Genomic DNA, 25,071 nt, shown 5'->3' with positions numbered 1-25,071 from the left:
GCTTTTATTGGTATATTTACTTTATGGCATACATAAAGAGCTGTATTAAAAAATAAATTGTGTTGTAAAAGCATTCGGTAATGTTTATTAATATTGACTAGTCAGGGAGCAACGAACTCTATTGCTAGAAGGATAATTTGTGGTAATACCCGCTAAGCATTCACAGCTTGTCAAATGACTGTCTAATCTCAACATTTTAAAAAAACTGGTTAAAAGGATAATTTCCCTTATGCCTTGAGAAAATGAAAGTGACCCATTTCCCAGCCAAGATTAGAACTGTCCCTTCATTTTCTCCCCTAGGTATACCAGACCTCCTCTCTGATTCCGGGCAGTTCTAGGGCTGGACTTTAGTGGTCAGGGATTCTTTTCCTTAGGGTGGTTGGAGATTGCTTCATTAGCAAGAGCTTCTTGCGTATCTGCTCTGATTGCCTGGAGCTGTGCTGAGGGCATTGAAGGCAGAGATAAAGACATGCTTCCTGCCCCCGAGGAGCTTATAGTTTTGAGGAACTTTTCAATGACTTAGTCTTGAATGGTGGACTTAATATTCCTAGAAAATAAGTGAGGAGAATGACACTGGGTGTGACTAACGACCTACCCAGCCTGGAATGTGGCACTGTTGGTGGCGTTAAGGGAAATTCCTTGGGAAGATACGCTGTCACCCTTTAGAGGGTAGGGAACATTTCCTCTGAGTGTCCCAGATGCCCTGTGAATGACATGCTCTGGCTTAGGGTGGAGGCCTCCAGTAGAACAGGCCTGGCTCAGAGAATTCCCTTCCCACAAGAAGACATGTAGAAAGGGCAGGAGATTGGACCAAATATGGAAACACCCTGTAATCTCCATGAAAGTTGCTTTTGGGAGGAATTCCTGATAGCCTACTAACTCTTTATTCATCCCTTCCTTTCAAAATTAGAGCACCGAATGCCATTGACCGTTTGACCTTTCTCTTGTCATTTGAGTTAAAGGTAAATGGATGTTGAAGGTACATTTTTGAACTTCAGAGTCTAAGGAGGAAGGGTAAGCCCATTTCTAAAGTACATAAGCTCTCCCTCTCTCAGTTCTGTTTCAACTTGGAAAGGTGAGCAAGGCCAGGGGCAGCGTCTCTTACCACCATGCTTAGGAGTCAGTTGTTGCTTTGGAGCCTGAGAGCATTAGCAGAGCTTCGTGAAGGGACCCTGCACGGGGGGACAGCAGTCTGCCAGTGCCGACTGGCCAGGCCCTGCTCAAGAGAGGACAGGAGTTTTGTGTGCTGGCTACTGGTCATTACAGAGTTTGCACTCTAAGCTAGAGGGAATCTTTATGGATTTTCAGATTTGAAGTATTAATAGCACAGTAATGGTTCAGATGATGACATGTCTTGCTAGCTTGGTGAGAGTTGTGTGGTTGAGAATCAGTGAGAAGAAATGGATCCTTCTCTTCAGTTACTTGTTAAAAGTTTCAGGTTTGTTTAGCTCTAATTTCTCATAATGACTCAGCTTTCTTGAGAATATAGATGGAAACTTGTTAGAGGTTAATTTATTTTCTGTCTTTTTGGATATAAGTGAAAATCTTTTACACACAGTCAGTTCACCTAATGGCCCAGGTGTGGTCTGCGGTAGGTGGCCCCAAGAGTTGGGGGGATCTTTAGTCTGCTCCTCAAGAGTGGATGGTTAGGACCTGGGGCATAGGACGGGGGTGGATTCTTCACTGAGGACAGGATGTAAGTGCCCGGGCTGTGCTAGAACCAGGTTACTTTCGAAATGGTGCTCATCCGTGTGGCTTCTCTCAGAGAAGAGGGTGTGAAAACTCCATCATCACCCAAGGCAGTACACAAAAAGGTGCCAAAATGTCCCCAGCTGTCTTCCTTGCCTATGTCACAGTAGAGGCTGATGTTCCCAAATGGCCGTGTGCTGTGAGACCTTACGACAAGACAGGACCAGACGGGGGAAGACATGAGTGCGTGTGGTAAGGAAGAAGGAGGTGGATAGAATTTCCATTTTGATCTAAGTGCTTTGCGGTTGCATAATGTGGTGGCGGCGGCGGTGGGAGGCTGTGGTCTAAAGAGGGATAGAACGTGAGTTCATAAAAACTTGGACTTTTGCTCCAGAAACCAGTTGGAATTCTATTTCCACGTTGGCCATTCTGTGGACTGTGCCCCAGAGAGTCTGCTGGTAGCCAAGTCTCTTGAATGCACTCACATTCCCAGACATTTCCTTTTTCTTTGCACTGGGAGAAGCCTCCCTGTTGTGACATTCTTCCCTTGGCATGTCCCTTGGTATATGGGCAAGAATTAAAGATATGAGCAAACTAGTGCTGGGCTCTGTTGAACTCCCAGGCCTGTGAAGTTGTTCTGTTTTTCCCTTCTGAACTTTGTGCTTGCCCAGGTCTCTCTGCCAGTGGGGTAAGAACTTTGTCCCTGTACTATGTGCAGAATCACTTGGATGCCATATTCATCTCTAGTAACCTGTGTGGGGCACTGAGTTAGTGGGTCAACTGCAGGGCAGTGTCCTTACCCTGAGGATTGAATAGGATAGGCCACCTGTGTCTCTGAAGACTGGGAGATGCATGACAACAGAGTGGTTCTGAGGAAAAGCTGGTGGTAAGTTCTGGAAGTTTCTTTCACTGAAAGATAAATAGCAAGTAAGTAAAGGAGAAAACTCAGATCACCTGGATTAGAAGGTTTTAAAATGAGTAGATTGCTGGGATTGGGTCTAGAGTTTTGCTTGGGCTATCCTAGCCTGACGGCCTAGCTGTCCGAGGACATCACAGTGGGCAGTAACAGGTGGGACATGGCTCAGGGAGAAGAAGAATAGTGCCCCTCTGAGGAACCCTTAGAGGCCAGGTAAAAGGACATGGGTAAGACATTTGAATAATACAATTTCATCTCCACACAAAATATTAGATAGCATCCACATCACTTTGCATGTGAGCAAATGCAGGGACATTGGGATAGCATGCCGTGTGCAAGGTCTTAGCAAGCTAATAGCTGAGTCAGGCTGAGGATCCAGGTGTTCCAGATGCTTGCTGGGCATTCTTCCCTGTTTCCTGCTACCTCCATGGTAAAAGGGCAAGCAATCATCACCTTTCATACCAAGCCAATCTAGTTAACCAAGAAAAAAAGCCACTTCCACCAACTGCTAGACAAATCCATTCACATCTAGAGAAAAGGCAATGGTATTACCCAAAGAATGTTTATCAGGGTGAGGAATTTTAATTGGAAGCCTCAGAGAGAAGAGATGGGAACCCAAGAGAGGAGTTTACCATGGTGGTGGCTTCCAAAATCTGAAGACTGGTCACTCTAGAGCCCTTTTGGAAAATAAGTCTGAATGGGTGTTTGTCCTCCTGTTCCTCCTAACAGCTGTCCCTGAGAGGTAGGTACCCCTGGGAGCCAACAAATCACCAAGGAAGAAAAGGGTGAAAATAAATCAAACTGAAAGCCGTATATTGCCATCCACCACACCTTACCATGATTGTGTGTGAGAAGTTCACCTGCTGAACCACTTGTGATTAGAGCTTTGCCACTCTGTAGAACACCTCTTAGAAAAGCAAATAGCTATCATGCCTGGGCAAGTGACAGACCTACTCTGCTATTGTGTGTACGTGTGTATGTGCATGTGCTCATGTACACATACGTGCACTCCCATACCTAGGTACGTATTTAAAAATATACTCTGCCCACAATGCTATTAGGACATGTCTCAGTGCCCAGCATTGTGAAATATATTTAGAGTTAAGAATGTTCAGTTAAAATGTTCTGTACTGTTAATATTTCTCAATTTGGGTAGACCAGCCATGGCTAGGAGTGAAATAACACAGAGGGGGATGGGCTGCCCTACAATGTCATGGATGAGGGTGTGTATGTGTGTGCGTGTGTTTGTGATTGAGAAATCATTTGACTTTGGCAAGGGAATAAAAGGAAAGCAAGCAAACAAAACAATGTGATTGGGAAAGAGTCCTGCAAAGGGAACTGTGTGTGATCTCTCTCAGAAGGCCACACACCGGACACCATATGCTGTCCTCATGCCATGGGGGCCTGCAGATTGCGGTGCTAAGGAGGCTCACCTGGGGGTACCGCATGGTTTTGACACATGGCTGGGTTCTTAGCCTGGGATTTGGGAGGTGGTGGCCGTGGGTGGCCCAGTTTCATCGTCATGATCTGGGCACTGCAGCCCAGGTTGGGGGGCTGCTGGCATGAGTGTGTCCTACTCCCTTTCCCCACTTACAGTTTTATCTGACATCAGTACCCGCTCTCCAGCTTTTTACCACGGTCTTAACATGTCAGCATTCTGATGCGAGAGGTTGTTGGCTCTGAGAGGGCTTCGTGTTCTCTCCCGCCTGCAGATCCTGCCTCTGGCTGCCACGGCCTGCCCTGTTCCTTAGGGCCAGGCCCCTGGGGAGGTTGTGGGGAAGGCACAGAGACTGGGGCAGAGGTGGAGGCTGGATCCTGGACCTGACAGCAGGAGTGTGGGTGGGGGGACATCAGCGTTACTGGCCGGCAGCTCGGAGCCTCCCCCATACTCAGCTCCCTCTGGGCCACCCGGCTTCCTGCGTCTCACCAGCTCCCTTGCTGGCTGGTGACTGAGCCAGGGGTCTGGCTGGAAATGCCACAGTTGGGAGTTGGGATCAGAGCACTGTGGCAGGCTGGCCCTGTGACCAGTTCTTACCAGGTCTTCTCAGGGGCGATAACACATGCCCAACCCACCTCCCAGAATTGTAGTGACGGCAAAGAGATGATGTGTGTGAAAGTACTTTGGAAAGCCAGGCATGACCACTACAACTTATGTTTATGCAATGATGTTATCTGGGTTCTTCACACTTTTCTTTCTGGCAGGGCAAGACACAGAGGGAAGATACTTCTTTAGGGGGCCTTAAGGGAAGGGTGTGCATGTTGGGGGTCGCTGCAGTTCCAAGAACATCTGGATGCCAGAGAGAGACGCATCTTGCATCCATAAAGGCATCAGTTCATTCATAAGCTTGTTCAGAGCCTCCTTTACACCAGTCACCATGGTGGGTGTTGGAGACAGGAGAGGGAAAAGATGCAGGTGCAGCCCTCCTGAGTAAAACAGGCATGTTAGACTTAGCACAGTGATGACAGTGCTGTCACTGAGGTAAACAGAGGCTGGAGGTCTCCATATATGGGCTGTGCTAATGTGACAGTGAGCATTATGTCTGTCTGACTGTCCTGGGGGCTTCTTCCTTCCTCCCTCTGAAGTTGGTTCTGATTTTTCACCTTGGACTATGTGCTGGTGGTAAAGCAGTAGGAAGTGCCCTGTTTTACTGTCTTGTGCACAAGACCAGGAATGGGTGCTTCATTGGCAGCAGTCCCTGGGCACACGGGGCGACTTAGGCTGTCTGGGGACTCAGGGGTGTGTCTCTGTCATTGCCCTTCCTCTCCCTGCCTCCTGTCCCCTGCCAGAGGGATGGCTGCAAATCCCCCAGGTGGGGGTGGGCCGGCCTCCTGTCCAGCCAGAGCAGCAGCAAATTCTCTTTTCCTTTCTCCTACAGGAAGCTGCACAGTGGGATGAAGACGTACGGGTGTGAGCTCTGCGGGAAGCGGTTCCTGGATAGTTTGCGGCTGAGAATGCACTTACTGGCTCATTCAGGTAGGTGAGGACACCCTGATGCCCCATTGGGGTACAGGCAACCACCTCCTGCCCACTGTCACCCCCCATTCAGGGCTTGGTCTGTATGGCAGCACTGCCTGCTGGGGCATTGGTGCACCTTGTCCCATGGATTCTCCCTCCAGGTTCGTGGAGCGGAAGATCGAGCCTGACAGTGTGACCACCTGGCTAAACCCACCCTCAAGCTCTCCTGGGTTTCCCTGGGCATCGTTGGTGCCCAGTGCTTTGTGTGATCTACCTTCCAAAGTAGACTGCAGTTTCATTAGCAAAACAGTTGTGGAATTAAGTTCTCGCTGTCTAATGAATCCGACTATTGGGTTCACATTATACAGGAGCCTTTAATTAAATAGATATAGAAAGGTTGGAACACAAAGCTAGTTATAGCGTGCTGTCTTTTGCAAGTTAATTTTATCCAATTCTAGTGAGGTCGACTGTGCGGCTGCTGGTAATTTTGCTCATGTTTGGGCAAAGCTGCTCTGCCCCACGGGGTGTGCAAAGGGGAGAAGCACCTGCCACTCCTCATGCCCAGGTGTTCTTGGTGGAGGGAAGGATCCAGCAGGTCTGATGCTGAGGCTTTGAGGCTGAGAGGTGGCTGCCTCAGTTGTAGAGGCCTCAGCACTTCCCTGACAGGATGTACTCTCTTCCCTCTAGTTCCTTTGCCTTTGACCTTGGAATCACTTTTCAGGGGAGAGGAGAGAGCTGTCTTCTCATCTGGTCCTGCTGTCCTTCATACAGCCTGCCTTTTCTTTCCCCATGTTGCCTCAAGCAACTGGCCCCGCAGGCAGTTGAGCGTTTGTGAAATGAGCCTGGGCTTTGAGGTTGGGCCAACGAAGGTTCAAATCCTATTTGTGATGTGTGCTGTGTGACCTTGGCCACGTTTATCTTGCAAATCCCAGTTTCTATATCTGATAAGCACAGGTGTTGCTAACTCATATAAATTTTTTTTTTTGAGGGTTAGGTGACAGAATATATGTTAAAGGCATTCAAAGCAAGCCCCTGGCATACAGTTGGCACTTAATAAGTGTCAGTGGTTTCTGCTTGCACTTTCCTTCCTTTTCTCTACTTCTAGGCTTTTGCCCCTGGGGAGCAGCCCCCTCACCCTTACCCAGTGGCTTCCTGCTTGGCTGGCTGTTTGCATCGGTTTCCCCTCCAGCCCGTTGTGTGTGTGTGTGTGTGTGTGTGTGTATGTGGTTGTGGAAATGCTCTTCGGTGGCTTTGTGTGTGTCAGCGCACCACTGCCCTGCTGCAGGGCCCTGTGGCTGTGCGCTGTGTTGGATGGCACCACTCTCTGTGGCCTGCATGGCCCTTCCTGCAGTACCATGCCTCCTTCCCACTTCCTGTTCTGCCCTGCTCCACAGCCAGGGATCTGCCCACACCAGGCAGCTGTGGGTCTCGGCGTGTCTGCTCTGTCCCCACGTCTTTGTGTGTTCCGCTTCTCCTTCCTGTAGGGCCTCCGCACCCTCACCCTTGCTCCGTGAGGGTGAACCGTCCTCACCCCGCCCACCTGTCTCACCTCGGCCAGAGCCCTGAGTCCAGGCGTTCCTGTGTTCGGCGTCTGCTCTGCACTCGCGTACGCTTACTCTTCTGTTTTAGTGACATTCACATTTTATCTTCTTGCTTCTCTTTAGCTTTGTACGTTGTTTCAGGTTCAATGAGTGGTTTTGTGAACTGTCTGCCCACTCGTTTGGCTGCCCCTCTCCTAGAGCAAAATGTGAGGAGTCCGTTTTTTGCTCCCTGCCCCAGACACCTGTGTGTCACATGACACTTATGATGGGGGGGCAATGCTCTTTTCAGCCAGTTGTTAAAAGTCTCCTTGTCCCTCTCTGTAACTCAGTGGCAGTAGCATCCCTCCTCTCTACTCTCCCCTTGAGACCAGTGCTCTAGCCAGGCTTTGCTTCAGTGCTCATTGCTTTCTGAGATTTGTGGCTTTGTTCACCCATTTTATCTGCTTGGAATAACACTTTTCCCATCTTCCCAGATCTTCCAAGTTCCCTTCCACGATGCCATCCTCACCTGTTCCCCACCTCCAGCTGGAAGCAGTCATGCCATCTTCTGGGTGCCCATATTGCCTTATTTGAAGCTGTCTTTGGGCACAATCTTTCTTCTATATTATGCTTATTTATAGACGTCTCTTATCTCCTCTACTTGGGAGGCAGGATGAGATGATGGGAAGAATTTGGGCACCCACCTCCTGATGATGTAACTTGGGCACGAAATATTTTTATAAGTTCTTTGGGCATCAGTATCCTTAATCTGTAAAATGAAAATATTTAACCCTATCTCAGAGAAGTTGTGAGGCTCATGTTGAATACTTAGTACTATGCCTGACACACAAGAGGCTCACGGTAAATGTAATTTCCTTTCCCCTCTGTTTCTCTAATAGATTATAAGCTGCCTGCGGACAGAAACTGTCCCTTTGATGTCTAGCACACGGCTTGGCACGTTATTGGAGCCAACGAGTATTTGTTACATGATGAGTGTAGCCTGGGAGGCTGACGAACAACTTAAGGAAACTCCACTCTGCTGTCTGGTCCCTCCTGCAGTAGGAACTGTTTATGTCTGAGCAGCTCACTGGAGGGACAGCCAGGAGCCTGCTGGCCCATACTGTACCCCTCCTGCAGGCAGTGTGACTAAATGTGAGTGAGAGCCACCATCTCTGCTGCGAATCACATGTCAGCAGTGTTGGTGGGGCTGGTGGGAGCGGCAGAGAGGAGAGGGCCTGCTCACGTACTTCCAGGTCAGCCCAGGCCCCCAGTTCAGACAAGACAGTGACTTTGCACAGCCTCCTCTGTGGGGCCGGTGGTTCCCCAGGGAAGTACACTTTGGTCCTGCCCAAGATGCCACTTCCATGTCCCCTGGTCTTATGTGGATGCTCCAGAGGTTTTAGGAGTTGGGTTCTGTTTTCCTAGTTTTTCTTTTCCATGAGTGTCTTATTGGACACCGAAGGCTGATTGTGTCAAATCATTTGTCCCTCTGTTAGTACTTGCCAATATCCCTGTAAAGGAGGATTTGGTGATAGGGCAGGTACGATGAGTTGTGGCAGTGTTTCAGTTCACCCTTGCAGATAGCTCATAGCCTTCAGAGTCTGATATTTCTGTTCTCTATTTTTGCTTTCTATTGCTCTGCATGCTTCTCACCCCTGCACTGGGATGTCTTGAAAATAACACAAAGGGTTTGGTGAGGCTATACTACTTCCTGAATTGTTTGTCCCCCTGTTAAACAGTGACAGCCATGGGGGCCTCTGGAGTGGCCTGGCCTTATTGGGGAGCTGGAGTCAGAGGGTTGGGCTGGGCTGGGGGTGCCAGGTCTTCTGGCAGATTCCAGGAGTGGTTTGGCCTGTTCTGATGCCTGCCCCTAGATGCCTGGTAACAGAGCGATGTGATGTTTTAGAAGAGACGTTTCATGAGAGGACATGAGATTTTCCTGCTGTCCTGTTTTGAAGGCTGCGTGCAGGGAGCCAACCACGAGAATGGACGCTTTGGGTGTGTCGTGCACACCCATTTTACAGAAGATCGCCCACGGCTGGAGCAGCAGCACAGAACCTGGAAGAACCCTTGGGACTATTTTTTAAAAAGGGGCAGGCTGCGGAGAATCGAGTGCGGGATCCGGGCAGGGGTCGTGCTTGCTCCCCTACACGTCCCTGCCCTTGTGCAGGCACATTCCTGCTGTTTTCTTCTGCTCAGCGGAGCTGAACGGTGCTTGGTGCTCGGGCTTCCTGGCGAGCTCGGCGCGCTGGCTGCCCCCACCCCCTCTTGGCTGGCGTTGCCTGTGTTTGTTATTGTAGTTCTGGCGCGGGGCCAGGCCTGGCGGGGAGCCAGACTTGTGGGTACAGTATGTACAGTGAGTGCCGAGCCAAGTTTGTCATCATACACGATTAATTTTTTTTCTAATCTGGTAGGGGTGGGGTGAAGGAGGAGGCAAGAAAAGAGTTTCTCCCATGCTTTAGAATAGGCTGCCTCACATTCCACGGAGATGTCACTGCCGAAAGGAAGAAAATGCTCCAGCGTGTTCTTCCTTCGCAGCTTTTCCTCCTGACTCTCCTCGTCTTCCTCCTCGCCTCTTCCTTTCCCCATCGGATGGAATCAGCCTGTAGGAGACCGACAATGTGGGTCTTATTTTCAGTGACTAGAATACTAAATTTACGCTCCTAAATCAGTTTTCATTGTGTTGAAATTGACAATTTGTTTAATTAGAAGTTTGCCCTGTAGGAGGCCCTTCTGAGAGGCAGTGCCTTCTCTTTCTCTCTCTTACTTTCTTTTTTTGTTTTTTTTAAAGACCCTAAATGGTAGTAGTGAATATTCAGTTTAATTGAAGTTTTTATTTCAATTTGAATGCGTTAACTAATCAAGTGTTTATGAGATATACCTGATAACAATAAGTTTAAGTTAACCAACAATAACCCGTCCTAACTCATTAATTAATGAGATGATATGGCCAGGCCCTGCATTCTCAGAGGTGGTTTTGGGGGTCAAAAGGGTTCTTGAGTATTGGGAACGGGGCTTGGGATGGAGAGAGAAACACAGCCTCCATGGCTTTGCAAAGCTGGCCCTGCGGGGTAGGGGGCGAAGCTTGGGTGTAGGATTGTGGCAGTGAGCAGAAGAATCCCCCCAGCCCCACCTGTGTCCCGTGAGGACTCTGAAGCCTCCCTCACCACCCTTTGCTGCCAGTCCCTTGTGGAGATATGGCCCTGAAGCACCTATGGATCTGCCGTCTCTTTGCCTCTCCTTGTTCTAACGTAAGAGATGATTCCTAGCTCTGGTTGTCCATGCAGAGATCACAGACTCGGGCAGTGACTCAAGTTGGTTCTGAGATTGGCCAGTGTAAGGTTTCCCATTAGGCAGTATTTCCCTCCTCTTGGCTTAATGCATGGGTGGATTATAAGCAAGCATGCCTAGAACTGCTTGCCCCTATTTTTGACTCCGCCGAATACTATTAGGGGTTTACGTGTTTATATGGCCTGCTCCTATTCTGGGAACGTTGTTCAGTTTTGGAACCAGAGGATGTTTAATAAGCATTAATTGTGTGTCAGGCCCCGTGCACTTAGCAGTGAAGACTGCTACAGCATCCCTGCCCTCAAGGAGCATAAGTCTAGTAGGGGAGATGAGTATGATTGTAAAATCATGATGCAAGATGGTAGTGTGTGCAAAGTGTCAAGAAAGAGTTCTAGGAGAAATTTGGAGGAGGGTGTCCTGCCAGAGGATGGTGGAACAGCATTCTGAAAGGACTTGGTGGGGGAGCCCAAGCCATCTATGGGATGGGCAGTGCAGCCAGGCGGTGTAGGCTGGATGTGCGGAGGACAGAGGAAGGGAGTTCAGGGTTTAGAAGGGAGGGATGGGTCAAGATCGTGGAAGGCCTTGAGTGGCAAAAGGAGTTGCGTTTTCCTCGAAGCACTGGAAAGCCAGTAGAGGATTGAGTAAGGGAGTGAAATAGAAGGGACTGCTGGGCTTTTCACTGTAGACTAGGCTGGAACATAGGATGAATGAGGCTCTTCGGAGAACATCAAGACTAGCAGTCTATGCTGGGGTATGGCTGCAGTGTCAACAGGCCTGTGCCTCCTACACTGGTTAGGGCCACACAGTCCCTCTTTAGGAGTCCGTGCTGCCAGGGGGCGGGTGCCCTCCACTCACCCCTCCCTTGCCCTAGTGCAGGCACTGTGAGCCGTGGCTATTGAGAATCCTCCCCTGAGACCAGGCTCTTCCCCAGAGTCGGAGCCCAGGGGAAAGAATGTGGGCTTTGGCACATAGATTTTCCGATTTCGGCAGCAGCATGGGGTGGCCAGGGCAAATCATCTGGGACCTGGGTCATCTGTATGGCAGGACAAGGGCTGGAGGGGTCTGCCTGATTGGTTCTCTTATGCTTTTCCCTATGGTGATCGGATAGAAGGAAAAAAACATTACAAGACGGCAAAGATCTATGGGTTGTCCTTGTTTCTTTTTGTTTATTTTTTCTATTTTGGAGCACTTAGCTTTGGGTTTCAGGGTTCTTCTTCTCAAAGACAGAGAAGGTGGGGGAAGCAAGGTAAGCTGCCAGGTTCCCTGGGACTGCAAGGCGATGGCATGAAGCTGTCTGCATGCTGACGAGCGGAGGCGTGCCTTCAGGTCCAAAAATGGCTTCTCAGGACCTGGAACTTCTCACCTTGCAGCTTCCTTCTCCCCAGATTAGGTATCTGCTCAGAGCATGGGGGCTGCTCAGGAAAGTGAGAGCCCATGGCCACTGCATCCACTCTCTGCCCACTCTCCGGCCAATGCCAGCTTTCCCTGCTCCTGTTTAGCTTTTTGCTATCAGGGTAAAACCAAGAGATAACCAAGAGGAAACTTTCCTGAGCTCCTTTAACTCCCTCCGTGTGCCTTAGGAGGTGGGCACCATTGAGATTTTAGGTTGAGACAGTGGAGAAGACCAGACGGGGGTGGCTCAGAGGCCGGACTGTGCTCCCTTCGGCCCACACGGGTGATGGGGTGCAGAGCCAGGAAAGGGTGAAGGGAGGCCGCTTTCCCCCAGCTCTCTCTCAAACACACTTCTCTTTCTCTCTCTCTCCCTACTCTGAATTTGGCCTGCTTCCCGAACTTTTTCCCAGAGTGGTGTCGTCACTGGCCTGCCGGCAGGTCTGGATGTTCTGCCAGCATTCCAGAGAGTTTATGATCGCTTGCAGATGCGCCTCCAAGAACACACTGTACCCAAAGCAGAAATTAATGCAGGCTTGACTGCCGTCCAAGCCCATACACGGGAGAGAGGAAAAAGAAAACAAAAACTGTTTAATGCTGTTTATAAATTATACACTGGCTGATGAAAAATACATTTCTTTCCTCTCCCCTTCTCCTTGCCCCTCTTCCTCACTACCCCCCGCCACTTCCCCCCACCCCTTCTCGCTTTCTGCCTCAAGAGCCTAAACTGAGACCAGAAGAATATGGTTTTGCTTTTTAGCTCCTGTTTTGGCTGGGATCCGAAACCCTGCTGCTGATTCACAGCCAGAGTATTTTTCCCCTTTACCTGATGAAATATACTGATTTTCCAGCCCAGATGGGGTGTTTTTGGTTTTGTTGTCGGGGTTGTTTTTGTTTTTTTCTGGCCAGGGATTTTGTTTACAGCAAGTGTCAGGTTCTGCAACGGTGCTGATGATGCCGGTTGCACGGCCGATAAAGCCCCCGTATCTGTCCACCTCGGGGCTGCTGGACGTCCACCTCGGGTCTGGGTCCCCTGGCCCTGAAGGTTGCACGTCAGACCAGCTGAACCGAGAAAGTTCAGAAAGTTCATTGCAGGTCATTGTATTAAACAGTGTTTTCAACACTTCTCTCCCAGCCCTTCACCTACAGCCCCTGTGTGTGAAGAGGGGGTTCACATTTCCCTCCCCCCAAATACACATGTCTCTGTCTCCATATGGTGCCTTAGCAGGGGTTGGGGAAGCTCATTCCATCTACCCCTCCAGATCCCAGCCCCTCACCCTACCCCACAAGTCCCCCATCCCAATTTATTCTATAAATTCGTTTCCACATTATGTCTATCCATTTACATGGCTTTTGTGTTTTTTAATACTGCTAATGTTTATCATTTGCCCAACAGGCTCGACAGATTTTGCTTCCTGTAGAGCATCGAGGCTTTAGAGCCCCCTGGTTGCTAAGTAGCAGTCTCCCTGTACTGTAATGGGCTGATTTTGTATTCTGTTCAGCGCTGTATCTTATTTTTGTATGCAAGACAAAGTGTTTTGATGGAGGACGATTGCGGCAGTGTCTGGAGGCTGTTTGGAGTTTTATGGGCTGTACAGTACACTGTGTGCTCTCCGAACAGAACACAGGCTGTTGAATTTTGGATTGGATTTGTCATTTTTCCCCCCTCAGAGAGGAGCCTGTCAGATAGAACATTACTTTAAGGGTGGAGGAAAGAAAGTGGAAATTATGTAATAACCTTCCTCCCTCTCTCTCTCTCTCTGTCTCTGTCTCTCTCTGATTTTTCTATCTCAGAATGGGGTGGTTTCTTGCATACATGCCCCCTTTCGAACCACCACATGATGTTGCACAGCTAGATGGTGACGTTCCTAGTAGGAAATGAATGGTGCCCTAGAGGGACGGATGCTGGGACATCTGTCTGTCTGCTGTTTACTCTCACATTCTCTCTTTTCCTCTTCCTTGCTCCTTGCATCCTTCCTAAGTTCTGGGCTCCTTTGCTGGCCCTTGTTTTTGTCTGAGGATGAATGGATGAGGGGTTGTCACATAGGGCTGTTTGCGTGGGATCGACCCAGAGGCACCATTTCGCATGTCCAAGGCCTTTGCGTCTTCCTTTGGCTTCCCAGACAGGTGCTCTGCTAGATGGGTGCTGAGGAGGCCTTCCACTGCTCTCTTGTCCCCTCGGCCCCGTTCCCCAGCCCTCTAACCAGGCTGTGCCCGAGGGGTCCCATCCCACCTCGCCCATCTGTCTCACTATTGCAGGCCCCTGTCCTTGGCACTCTCTCCCCGGGTCTCAGTGGCAGTAGGTATCTGTTTTGCAGCTTTGCTCTCCTCCTCTCTGTCCATGTCTCCCCAGCCTTCTTTCATCCCTCTTCATCTCTTTGTCCCTGTCCTCGTGTCTGTGTCAGCTTCAGCTTCTTCCTGACAATCCTGCGTATGTTCTGTCTTCCTTCTTATGTCTTCATCTGTCTTTGTCTCCATCTGTCTTGGTTGGTCTTCTCTCTGTCTCTTTGTCTCTGTCTCTCCCTGTCTCCATCCCCCTCACCCCACACAAAGTTCTTAGCTTGGAAGTTGGGCAGCAGTTGGAGTGGAGAGTGGCCCAGAGGCGTGGGGAGGACTTGAGCCAGCAACCGTAGGAGGCTCCCAGTACCTGGAGCCCTGTGTGCTCTTGTCTCTTGCCTCTCAGAGGCCAGAGCGGGGCTTCTCTGGCTTGGCTCCTGCTTTTCTGAGGCCCCTGGATGTTTTTCTATTTTCGGTTGTGTTGAGGATGGGCAAGTTGATGAGCAGGGTTAGGCTTTCAAGGCCCTTATTGGACTTTGCTACCCAGAGTCCCGTGGTGCTGGGACTGTGCTCACCCAAGTCTGCATGGTATACCTGAGTGCAGAGCCCACCAGACACCCTCACATACCCACAGCCTGGCAAAGTGCCTGGCACGTAGAAGTATCGTGAGCTGGTAAGTATGTGTTGCATAAATAAATATCCCGTTATTAAAGTGTTTGTACTGCTAGGGTAGATCTGGGTTTGGTGGGACCTGAAGCTTATGTAACTTTGGATGCCCTCTTTCAGAAAGACATTATGAGTATCAAGTGTTAGAGCCCCTTCCATGGACGGGGCCAGCACCAGGGAGAGGCCTGAAACTTCAGCTTTGTGACTTTAGGGAGAACAGGCCTTGGTGAGTCACTGTGAGGGGTTGCTGTTTGGGGGCCCCATGAGCTACTGAGTGAGGAGGGTGACATCAGCCCAGCCCTGGGGATCCTCAGAGCATGGGGCAGCTGTGAATTGCAGGCCTCAGATTTATGTCTTACAGGGGTCAGGCCAAATCCTCCTGTATTTGGTAAACTATTGCTGGTCACAGTGAGCCTGGAAGCCTTTTGGTGTTTCAGACTCTCTTCTCATTGAGTAGGTTGGTAGGGATGGACCCTGAGTTCCTTCTCACCCAGAGCCATCAGGCTCTTGGTAGCATCTCAGCCTCTACACTGCCCTTCGGTGACTCTCAACAAAATGTCCTAACATCCTCCCCTCTCCCAGGTGTTCCAACTGCCTAGGTCTGTGGCTTTGGTTCTCCTGCATCCCCGGGGCACTAGAATTGCAAGTCTGGCGGGGCAGAGCACTGGTCCTCTCATGGTGGGTGTGTGTGTCTGCGTGTGTCTGGGAGAGGGAACTTGGAGCTGATGGGAAATGTATGCAGAGGTCTGGAGTCTGTTCTTTAGAGCTTGCAGACCCCTCCATTAATTGGGGTTGGTGGGGATAGTAAGATTGGACAGTTCTTGGGGTGGGAGGGTCCTTACCTGTTGGACGGTGTGCAAAAGCTGCAGTTACAGTCCCAGAAATAAGGAGCAGGGTCCCAGTGAGAACACCGTGTGCATGTGTGTTTGTGTGTGCAAGCGTGAGAAAAAAAGGGATTGAGAAGAAGCGTTTACATGAAATACTCAAATTTGTACCTTTGCTGTAATGGGCCCGCACAGACCATTACCTTGAAGATTTAAAAACTAAATGAGCTCATCATATCTAGTGACTTCCATCGACATTCATGCTTGATTGCAAAGCCTGCTTTACCTTTGAATTTCAACTTCATTGTTTATTATTAATCCTCAGATGGTGGTGGTGTGTTTCCCCTTCTTGGATTCAGCCCTCATCATGTTGATTTTGTGTGATGAATGTGACTGTTTCTCCGCAAGACCCCACTGAAGAACCTTTTCATTTTAAAAATAGCCCCGTGACCTTTTGGGCGCAGACTGGAGTTTCCAAGGAATTCAGTGGGCTGAGGCGAGACTTGGGTTGACTTTGGAGGGGGGCAGAAGTTTGCATTTTTTTTAATTTAATAATTTGAGTTTCATATGAATGATTCTGCGTTCCGTGCAATACTATGCATTTTCATAACTGTCTCTTCCACTTTGGGTAAAGGAAGGGAGGGAAAAAATAACAGCAGCAGCATTCTGTGGGCAAAGGAAGAAAACAAGAGAATGGGGCAGAGAACAGGCTAAATTTAAAATTGTAATTGGCTGACTTCCACTGGCTTGCGGGTGTTTTAATGACTCATAATAACTTCATTTAAAACCAGCTGAGCAGAAAATAGATTGGAGAGGAGCCTCGGGCCATTATGGATTTGTTTTTTTTTGACAAGCTCGGTTTTCAGCAGCCAGGAAGGCTCTCAGAGAGGGCTTGGCTGTGTTCTCGCTCTCTCTCTCTCTCCCTCTCTCTCTCTGAGGGTTGGTGGTCTGCCCGGGAGAGATTGTATAGAAACCAGGGCTAGTTTTTTTTATTTTTTTAAAACTCTGCCCCTACCCCCCACCGCCTCTTTTTTTTTTAACTGATTAAAAATAGATGCCTTGAGGTATTATTTTAGCATCCGTAGGATTTTTTTCACCTTTGATGTGGTAAATGGAACATAAATAAAATTGTTTTTGAAATTACTGAATTAATTAGGTAGTAAAGCAACTACAATGCATAAATGTCCTTGGCCGTCTGTTTTTTTTTTTTCCCTAGCCCTGATCCATATTTGTGGGGCGTTCCCCTGTCTCCCCAGTCCCCTCCTCCTCGCCCACCAGCCCCTCCTTCCTCTGAGTGTGGACCCTCCCTTTGAACGGCAAGATTCTTTTATCATCCCGGCAACAGCTAAATGAATTTTTTTTTTTTAAATCTCCAGGATTTTGACAGTATTGGTTCTATCTGGTTACCCTCTCAGCTCCAGGAGTTTTGGGAATTGCCAGAAAAGGATCTAACCTGCCTCTAGTTGTTTTAAATAGATCCTGCCTGTTTCGCGTGCTAGGCACGGTGCCAGACCAGCAAGTGTTCCTTTTTCTCTTCTCTTTTGAAAAGTCAGCCGACTGAGCCGTAGGATGCGTCTGTCTGGGCAGGACAAGAGGCCGCCCCCATCTGATCGCTCTCAGCCGTTTATCTATCCCTCTGATGGCACCTGTCACCTTCTTTGTTACGTAGCTGTTTATTTGCTCGTCCTTTTTCGCCTGCTAGACTGTAAGCCTCTTGAGAACATGTGATTTATTTTTCCATCCCCTATGCTGCCTCGTTTAGTGACCTGCACCGTGGCTATAACTCAGTCGTTTTTTTAATAAACTAAGCAGTGGATGGGCGAGCTTGTGGCTGGACACACGGGTAGGGAATAGACCCAGGGTGCTCGCCTGCCCCCTTCCAGCCCTGGGAGTCAGCAGTCTGGACAGAGCACAAGGAGGCAGGCACCTTATCAGTAGCTGCTCCCGTGCACATCGCAGGCTTGCAGGAAATACCTGTTGGAGAAATAAATGGCTCGGGGTGGACGGTAGGGGCGCAGAAAGGAGAGAAAGACAACGTTCACTGAAGGCCTGCTGTCTTCCAGGCACAGTGCTTGCTGTGCTGCATACCTGAGCTCACTTACTCTTAACCTTAACCTTGGAAGGTAGATATACTGATTCTCTTTTGCAGATAAGGACTGTAAGGTTGAAAGATCAAAGTCACTTGCCTAAGATCAGACAGCTAGGGAGTGGCAGAGCTGGATTCAAATCCAGGTCTCTGTCTCTCTCCTCCCACCCCACGTCTTGCTTTTCTAGTGTCCTTCACTGCCGTACCTGGCCCCTGGCCTGGTGCCGTTTCAGTGCCCGAATGCCTGCTCTTCTGTTTGTAGAGCTAACCAACGTCTCAGAAACCGGGGAGCTGACACCAGGAAGGCCCTGCCCCAGGGGTCCTGGGGGCGGGGAGGGTGGCATGGTAATTGGCTGCTGCTTGAGTGCCTTGCACCTGGGCCACCAAGAGCAGGTGTGGCTTATTAGCCTCTTCCTGCTCTGCCAGGGGAGCATGTGTTCAGGGGTTGCTGAGTTGTGGCTATTACTTCTTGGCATCGCCTTGTAGGGCTTGGGTAGGGTGGTTCTGCGGGCATTGCTGGAGGGTCTGTGGGTCAGGAGGAGCTTGGCTGTGTCAGGCCCCTCAATCCTCCTCCCCACCACCAGGCCACGCAGAGAGGAGAGGCAGGAGGAGAGCTGCCTGTGGTCCCAACTGCATGGTGACCCAGCTGGGTGCTCAGCTTCTGGGGGAGGCCCCCAGTGATGCTGGGTCAGGAGTGAAAGGGGCAGCTGAACCTGTGCTGCAGCCTAGAAACGTGGGAGCTGTGACCACATGGGCTGTTACTAGCTCCTTAGACTTTCAGCATCCCTGAGTGTGACATACCAGGAAGATTGCAGCCTCCCTGACCTTTCAGATCGTGTCCAGTGAAGCTGGACCACTTGGCGTGAGGCTCGTTACGTCTGTTCTCTGACAACCTCATCTTCCCCAGGCACACGCTCGGGATGCTGGAGCCTTCTCTGGGGAGTGAAACCTCAGCCAAATGGGAACCAGATGGTGAAGGCTGAGCAGCAGAGAAGCCTCGGTGACTACTGTGGGTCACACGTGGAGCCCTCTTTGGCGGGAAACCATTCATGAATTAGTTCATCAGTTAGCCACCGAACTGAGGGCCAGTGGTGTGCAGAGCTTGGCAGGGCAGACAGAGGAGTTGAAGCCAGTGTCCTTGTCTGCAAGAAGCTGGTGGGTGGTTTGGCTGAGAGGATGACACGAGCCCTCTGGCAAGGGAAGGTGTTGCACAAGGCTGGGTGTGTTCGTTGTCCCCACAAGGGGAAAAAGGGAGTCCTGCGGGAGTTGAGAGCAGGGAGAAGCTCCCAGGGACCAGGGTGGTGAGGAAAGGCTTCAGGAAGGAGGTTCCTGGGATTTTGATGGGATCTTCCCTGTGGGACTGTCCAGAAGGAGCTTCGTGGTGGGAGTGCACCTACTTTTCTGGACAAGAGGAAGGAAGGACTTCTGTGAGCTGGCACAGCCAGGCAGGCCTCTCTCCGCCTCCCCGTCCTGCTCTGCCCACAGCCGTCGGGAAGAGGTTCAGAGGCGGTTTCTTGCACTTGAGAGCCCTCACTTCCCTGAGATTGTCGTGACCCTCCCTGGCCTGCAGGTTGAGAAACACTGCATTAAAAATGAAAAGCTGCCGCTTGAAGTGGTCCCTCCATTTTGAGATACCCATAAAACAAACACATAGGTGAAAATGAGGTTTAAAATTGAGTGCAGACCCACAATATTGTGAATTTCTCCTGTAGGACTTGACAGACTCAAAAATACATCATGGGCACCCAGAGCTCCGTGAAACCCAGGTTGGGAAAACAGAGCTGCAAAGAGCTGCCCCTTGGTAAGGTCGAGGACAGACTTGGCCACCCTGGAGGGCAAGTGGAGGAACTGTGGGGACTGTCGTGGGCGGAGGCGTCCAGGGGCCCAGCCCACCTTCTCAGCCCACGTGGGCGAAGCCCTGCGTGTGCCTTTGGTGGAGACAGAGCTTGCTGTGCTCACAGGTGGAAGCCGGGGGAGGGAGAGGCGGGTGCTTCCGTATTAGGGGCTCCTTTTGTTGGCTCTCTCCAGGATTCCACCGACAAAGACATCTCTTCTAGACTTTTCCCCCGGTAGTTAGCATGCTCCCTCCTCCTTCCCCCTACCAGTCCCGTTTTGATTGGAATTCTTTCACTTGCCAGGGAAAAGCGGGGGAAAAAAAGCAAATTCTAAACTTTTCATTAGGTAGTTGGGATAAAAAGTCTTCTGGGGTAGCTGGATTAAACCTCGGCATTCTCTCACTGACTATTATAAGCTAATTGAGCACAGGGAGCTCATTGGCGGCTGCATTTGGTTGGAGTAATTATGCAAGGCCACAGTCGTTTTCGGTAACAAGGTAACTCCGGGTAAAGAGAGAACTCCCTGGAACTTTTGATTTGCTGGAGTCATCCTTCCTCGGTTGCCTTCGCGAATATGAGCCCAGGATAGACAAAGGCCTGGAGACCGGATCTTTTAGGAGGCTGCTATCCCTTGGGGACTCCTGCCTGGGCAGCCCAGATCTTCTGGCCCCTTCGTTGGGGCCAACCCAGCATATCTGAGAGAGCCGTGCTGGGGGGGGGGCAATTTTACACTGATCAGAATTTGGGGTCTGGAAACAGATGCTCTGGAATATAGAACAGGTGCAAGAGACGACAGGTGCAAGCTCTGGAGCTGACCAGGGATCCAGGAGAGTGACAGGGTGGTGTCTGCATTACTTACCTGTGCACTCAGAGCAGCGCCTGCCTCCAGTAACGGGGCTGGAATGATGCTCTGTCTCTACTGGGGGTCTGTCCGTCCTGGCTGAGCGAGGTGCTGGCCTGTATATATAGGACTGATATGGCAACCCCCAGGGGTCTTTTCTATCCCACGGGATTCTTGATGGTGATATTTCTTTAGACATGCCATCCTCCCACTGAACTCCACCCCGATCCAGAACCTTGATCGGGAGGTAGGAGCCGGCTCAGTGGGCTGGGAAGGGCCTTTCGGTGCCCTTCGGAAGGGGTCCTGGGGCCTTGCCAAGCTGAACATGTCCTCTGGGTGGCCCTGTCTGGCCTCTGGCCTGCTGCCCATCAGCATTGAATCATGCCCCTCAGAGGACAGCATGTAACTGTGCTTCCCGATATAGCCCCCGACCCCTGAGGTGACAGGAAGAGTCATTGTCACGGGAGCACTCCATCTTTCTGACACCACAGGCCAGCATGGCTTTCCTCCCTCCCGGCTCGGCCCTGCACAGCCTAGAATTCTGCTCTGGGAGCATAGATAGAGCTCGGGTTTTTTTTGTTTGTTTGTTTGTTTTAAAACAACCCCTTTTTTTCCCTCTGTTCTCCATCTTCCACTTTAGTTTTTAGGACCTTCTCTTCAGTCTCTGGCCTGGACTGTTGTCTTCCTCCATCTCACAGTTATAAAAGTTTGTCACAGTCAGAGGCTGGCGGAATCGAAGCGGGAGTGTGGCGTTTGGTTAAATTGTAAAATTAGCTAGAGAAGTTAATGAGGCATTCCGCCTCCGCCTTCTGAAGAGCAGGAAACTCATGAAGGTGCCCCAAGCACCTTGCCTGGGAAGGAAAGGAAGGGAGAAAGGAGCAGCAGGGGAAGCTGCCCGGGAATGTAGAAGAGCCTCATCTGGGTGAGTCTCTTGGACGTGGCTGTCACTTGCCTGGATGGGACCGGAGAAGTCAGCCCCTGAATGCTCCTGCCATGGGCCGGGCTCCGTCCAGCCACTTTGAGTCTGTAGGAGCTGCCCACCACATGTTCAATAATGTCCCAAGACTGCACACAACTGTCTGTGGCTAGTCACGCTAGTCCCCAAATTCCCTTTTTGTCCTGGGCAAGGTTGAAGAGACAAAGATGAAACGCTTTGCCTTAGAAGGAGCCCATGGTAGAAAGGAACAAACCAAAGATGACAGTGATAGTGGCAGCTGACATTTACTGAGGGCCACAGGTGCCAGGTACCGTGCCAGGTTGCTTTACTTCATTATCTCATTTGAGCCTCACAAGACCCATGTGAAGCTGGTGCTACTGTTACGACCATTTCACAGATGAGGAGACTGAGTTTACTTGCCCCAGATCACCCAGCAAGTAAGAAGCAGAGTTGGGCTGTAATCCCAGGGCTGCCTGACCCTGCAGCCCCTAATCTTAACCTCTGAGGCAACGTTGTTTCTGTTCCCTTTCCAGGGTGCCCACTTCTCCCAGCCCACAGTTCACGTGGTGCATATTGTGTGCTTGCAAGCCGCTCACCCTAAAGCTTTGGAAGTCACAGTCTCAAAGGTGCATGCAGAAGAGATGCCAACAGTCTATTTTCTGCACACACCAAATTCACAGGTCCTCTAATTACACCAAACAAACCTTCCTGTTTTCAAGCAGCAATTCCATGTCATCTCGGTTGTCAGAAGCACTTTAATAATGCCAGGGGCTTGACATGGGAAATGGTTACCCCACCTGGACCTTTGGCACGGGGTGAGCCAGAAAAGGCGCGTTTTGTTTTGTTCTGTGGTGAGGAGATGGTTCAGATTAAGAATGGGCATTAAGTGTGACAGGCAATATTTCTGCTTTGAAATGTGTGGCGTCTTAAGCCTTCTGAATTTTGAGCCTGCAAATGTCAGTGCCGCAGTTGTAATGTAACACCTCAATTATGGTGTGGGGGGTAAGGAGCAAGTCTCTGAAACCTGCAAGGTTCTTTAGATCCACGGCCTGAGCCACAATTAAGGTTTCAGAAACACCAAAGGCAAGCCAATGAGTGTCATTTTTAACCAGTTTGAACATTTTACTACTTCCTCACATCAGAAGCACCCGGGCCAGAGAGCCCGCTTCTTGTCCTCAATAAAGTGATTAAGCTGAATGGGTGTTGGGGAGTATTATTGGGCTGAGAAGGGCTAAAAATAGATATGCTCTGTTTTCTGAAAGCCACAGAAGGCCTGGGGAGACTGGAAGCCTCGAGGTGCCACTGAGGGGCTCAAGGAAGGGGGAGGGTGGCAGTCCCTTGGGCTGGGTCTGAGATGTTGGGTGGTGGGTGTTAGGCCAGGTGGGGCCTTTTTCCCCTGCTGTCATTGAGAGCAGAGTCACCGTGAAAGCAGTGGATTGATTGCTTCTCTCTTGGTTTGAAGACACCCCTGGTGTGTGCAGGCATGTGCATGTGTGTATTAATGAATTTAAAGTAACTGACAACCTTGCAGTCTAGGATGAATACCTGGGCCTAAAATTTACATACTCAGTCTCAAACTAATTGAATTTACTTGCTGTTATGGGGGAAGCAGGCCCAGTTTGGGCAGCGAGGAAAGGGCAGGTTATAAGGGACACATGCGAGAGAAGTGAGGAAGTAAGGAGACACTCAGCCAAGAGGGAGGGTCTGCCCTGGAAACGTTGATTAACTAGGATGCTCAGAGAAGGGTATAGTAAAAGGACTTTTTGGTGAACTGAAGGCTGACCAAGAAACCTTGTCTCTTTCAGTCTTTCTAGTTTGCTGTCGTTCATGCGAGACAGCACGTGACATGTGAGAGTCCATTTCTCTACTGTAAGTGAATACAATTGATTGTTTTTTATGATAGAACATCTTGCTTGCTTAGCAGTCAACAGGAGGGTGCCTGAAAAGGGACTCAGCATTGAGGGGTATGCCTAAGTGGAGTTCTGAAAGTCAGTCTTAAAGATTGGTTGTACCTTTTCTTCTATAAAGCCCTACACAATTTCATATTTTTGAACTCATTCCTCCCTACAATAGCTTTAGGGGTCAAGGAGGGGCTAGGAACTTGATGTCCATTTTGCAGTTGGAGAAACTGAGGCCAAGAAGAGCAGGATCTTAGAATTCACTGAAGTCCACAGCAGAGCCAGATCTAGACCCTTGTGCTGCTGCCTGCCAGTCCAGGCTCTCTCTGATGGACAGTGGTGTCACACTCCCGGACCAGGAGGTGAGGGTTGTTCTTAATGGGGAGAAGGCTCAGAGAAGAGGAGGTTGGCCTTGGAGTCTGCGGGGAAGATCTCCTTATTCCAAGGGGCAGGTGAGAGTGTGGAGAATAGCAGAGAACTTGAGTCCACTGCCTTTGGGACCTTTTTATATCCCCCTTGATATGAACTTCTTACTCTTAAATCTTTCATATGATCAAAGGCCTTTCTGGTTAGGTGGGCTTTCCATGCTGCCAGCGTGGTGGAGAGTTTTTGACCCTTACTAGTTATGAGACCCTGGACAAGTGAACTAGGCTTTTTCAATCTGTTTTCACATCTACAAAATGGGGGATGATCTTAGAGTTGTTGGGAGGATTAAATGGTATATTGCATGTAAAGTAGTTAGCACAATGCCTGTGTCGAAATAAGTGGGCGATACATGTGAGTTATTAATATTTTTATTGTGATCATTGTCAGTGCTGCAATAGCGGCATTGTTGCTTCTCATTGAAGGGCAGCCCTTGGCAGGACCCCTGGGATCCCTGGAAGGAGAGAAGGTGGTGTCATTTTGCAGCTTATGGCCCCTTTTTTGAGTGAGTGGTGTCCCTGGGATTGTGCAGCTTGAAAGTCCTGTTTTTAGGGTTGGGGGGGGATGTATCATCATCCCTTTAGCAGGTGGAGAAACCAAGGCTCAGAGAGGCTAACCTGCTAATGCCCCTGATGTAGCTAGCGGGTAGCTGAGCTAAAATCTCAGATCTGTCCACATTCAAAGCCTGGGTTCTTCCTCCTAGACCATCTATGATGGGAGCACAGCACGGGTCCTGCTCAGACAGGCTCCTGTCCAGACTGAACCCTGCCTCTTCCCTGCAGCCTGGTCTGGACATCTGGGAGGGCTGTGATACTGCTTCCTGGTGAAGTTTCCAGAAAAGAAGCTCCCATCTGCAGGGCATACAGCTCACAGCCAAGGGAATAGTGAACAGATACTTGTATGCACAGCTTTGCAAACTGCTTTCTTGAAGAGTGCAGTGGTTATCACACTTGTGACAGCATCTGAAGTCTTCTGAAAGGCTTTGTGTGTTGATGTTTGATTATCTGAGGGTGTTTTAACTTAAAAACAGAATACACACACACTTCACAAAGATAGTTGAAAGTGGCCTTGGAGAGAGATGCTAGGAGTTGGGAGAGAACAGGGGATTCTGGGAAGACAGGGAATGAAGGAATTATCAATAGAAAGATCCTGAAGAGATTCAGACATTGTGAGAGGACTCAGCATACTCTTCAGTCAGTGAGAAATGAGGGAGGACTGGAATGCCATCAAGGCTGAGGAACGCTGCCTTCTCTTCCCTCGGAAAATATGTCAAGTGAAAATTTAATTGGAAAGAGAATCGGGATGTTGGAGGACCAGAGAGGTGGCAGATACCAGCTTGAAATGTATCGGGTAGGCAGTTTGATCCCGACCACCACCTCTGGAGGGGCCTTGGTTTTCTTTTTTCCACTGCCCAGGCAACGTTGTGAATCTTCCCCTGGGGAGGTGTGTGTGTGTGTGTGTGTGTGTGTGTGTGTGTGTGCGCGCACATGCGTGCGTGCATGCCTGTAGTCCCCCACACCATATTA

General features: G+C 49.9%; 1 protein-coding gene across 1 annotated transcript in view; it reads left to right on the top strand.

Annotated features, from left to right (window-relative positions):
* ZBTB16 (zinc finger and BTB domain containing 16) overlaps positions 1–25,071 on the top strand; it is a 179,286-nt gene that overhangs the window by 82,228 nt on the left and 71,987 nt on the right. The window contains exon 3 of the mRNA XM_045556530.1: positions 5,482–5,579. Within this exon, the coding sequence (XP_045412486.1) occupies positions 5,482–5,579 (98 nt within the window). The remainder of the gene's footprint in view (positions 1–5,481; positions 5,580–25,071) is intronic.

Source organism: Lemur catta, chromosome 7, assembly GCF_020740605.2.
Source record: "Lemur catta isolate mLemCat1 chromosome 7, mLemCat1.pri, whole genome shotgun sequence".
Lineage (NCBI taxonomy): Eukaryota > Metazoa > Chordata > Mammalia > Primates > Lemuridae > Lemur > Lemur catta.
Note: the sequence above shows the minus strand (reverse complement) of the source record. Positions and strands in the feature narration are given on the sequence as shown.